This window comes from Papaver somniferum, chromosome 7 (assembly GCF_003573695.1).
Source record: "Papaver somniferum cultivar HN1 chromosome 7, ASM357369v1, whole genome shotgun sequence".
Lineage (NCBI taxonomy): Eukaryota > Viridiplantae > Streptophyta > Magnoliopsida > Ranunculales > Papaveraceae > Papaver > Papaver somniferum.
In genome coordinates this window covers 24,344,485-24,346,316 of record NC_039364.1, presented here as the reverse complement: position 1 = coordinate 24,346,316, position 1,832 = coordinate 24,344,485, and the positions used below count along the sequence as shown (strand labels likewise).

The 1,832-nt window shown below is 35.2% G+C and overlaps 1 protein-coding gene across 1 annotated transcript; it reads left to right on the top strand.

The window, feature by feature from the left end:
* Nucleotides 1–883: 883 nt before the first annotated feature.
* On the top strand, nucleotides 884–1,480 carry LOC113292747. The gene has a single exon (XM_026541615.1). The coding sequence runs from the start codon at nucleotides 992–994 to the stop codon at nucleotides 1,181–1,183; it is 192 nt and encodes a 63-aa protein (XP_026397400.1). The 5' UTR covers nucleotides 884–991; the 3' UTR covers nucleotides 1,184–1,480.
* Nucleotides 1,481–1,832: the final 352 nt, after the last annotated feature.

The window sequence follows — 1,832 nt, the reverse complement described above, 5'->3', positions numbered from 1 at the left end:
AAAACTTGCCTAGTCTAGCAATAAATAAATAAAGTGGCCTAGATTTGAAAAGCACCAAAAAAACAGGCCTATTTTTGTAAAAAGCCCTAAAGAAAATGGATGGATTTTGAGGTTTGGTTTTGATTTAGGATTAATATTAGGTTTTCATTTTAAATTATTTATTTACAAAGGGTAAATCTAACTTTTTAATCACTTAAGTCTTCCCTTATCTATAATTTGTCTGCCCAAAACAAAAAAGCCCTCAAAATGGTCAACCCTTTAAGCCCCAACAATAGAGTTCTAAACAAACCTAGAGTAGTGAGTAGTAGTCCATCGGACAGATATGTGATTGCCGTTCTACACTCCAGTAAAAAAGACCCATATCAACCCGGTGTACATGCCCAGCCAGCAGCTTCGTTTTTCTTTGCAGTTCTGCATGACTTCTGCTTTATCAAAAACCATCCGATATTACACGTGACACTTCTTGTTTCGGCAGTTTCTGGAAAGGACTGAAACTGTGTGACAACAAAATCATCCCTGGTTTTCCTATTTCTTTGACTCATAAAAACCGTATGACCAAATCTATGGTCCAGCCGTTTAATCTAGAAAAACAACAAATACGTTGTCAGTCTCTAACCATTGGATAGTCCTCTAGTACATAGGTGCTTTCACCCTCACCATCAAATCCTTCATTATCAATTATTTAAATCCCCAAAAGATAACATAAAATAAATAAAAATCATAGATACTGTTGGAGTTGTATTGTAAAACATTGAAGATTCAATTATTTATTTATTTAAAGTTGTTATGATTTGGATAAGATCGCAAAAGAAAACAAAAAACCATAAAGAAATGTGTACCTGACAAATTAACAATGGCTTATATAAACCACGTGTCTTCTCCTAACAAACACAACTCAAAGAAAACAAACAGACTCTGGTTTTGTGAGTGAGAAAGAGAGAAAGAAAGATTTAATCTTGAGAAGAAGGTGTCTCATACTCATAGCTGCAAGATGATATTGGTGGCGATCGTGGCAGAGATGTTAGAGGAGTACACACAAATACTCACTAGAGTATTGGTACCAGTGTTTCGTGATGCTCCATTTCCAAGGCGTGTTAGATTTCTTATTCTCAGACGTTTGCCTTACTCTTCTACTTCATCATCTAATCTCCCATTACTTCCTTTTCCAACTGCGCGGGTTTGATCTTAATTTTCTCTTTGTAAATGTGATGAGATTAATTAGTTTATGTAAATATAAGTAAGTAATTTCTCTACGAGTTTAATTTGATAGTGCCTAAATTGATTAGATTTTAACATGAATAACTCGCTCTAATTTTGTTGTATTCATCAAGTTGGAGAGTGAGTGTTACTTGAGGAAAACAGTAAAGTAGAATTGTGATTAATCAAATCTTCTCCTTGCAAAATGTTACTTAAAGGACTAGGTTCATCGTTAAGAATCTTTATGACCCTTTCAGCATCCCCAACTTTGTAAGTTCCGGCGGTGCAGAACCCTGATATAAGTCAAGTGCGCATGCTGAATGACGAACAACACTGATAACAATAGAAATGGTGAAAAGCACCGGTAGGAGTAATAATCAAAACATAAGTAAAGCAACGATGTCGGATACAAAAGATAATCGAATTACATATTTGTTCACTAATTTAAAAACTAAAGAAACAGCTTACAAACTCAATAGAATATCCGGTGCGAGACATACACTGGCCACATCGAATGGCTAAATCTCGTAGAATAAGAAATTGGTCTAGAAGAGGGAGGAGTATCATATTTCACACGATGATCAAACTCGGAATCCTCTAAAACGAACTTGCAGGTAAAACATAGAAACACACGT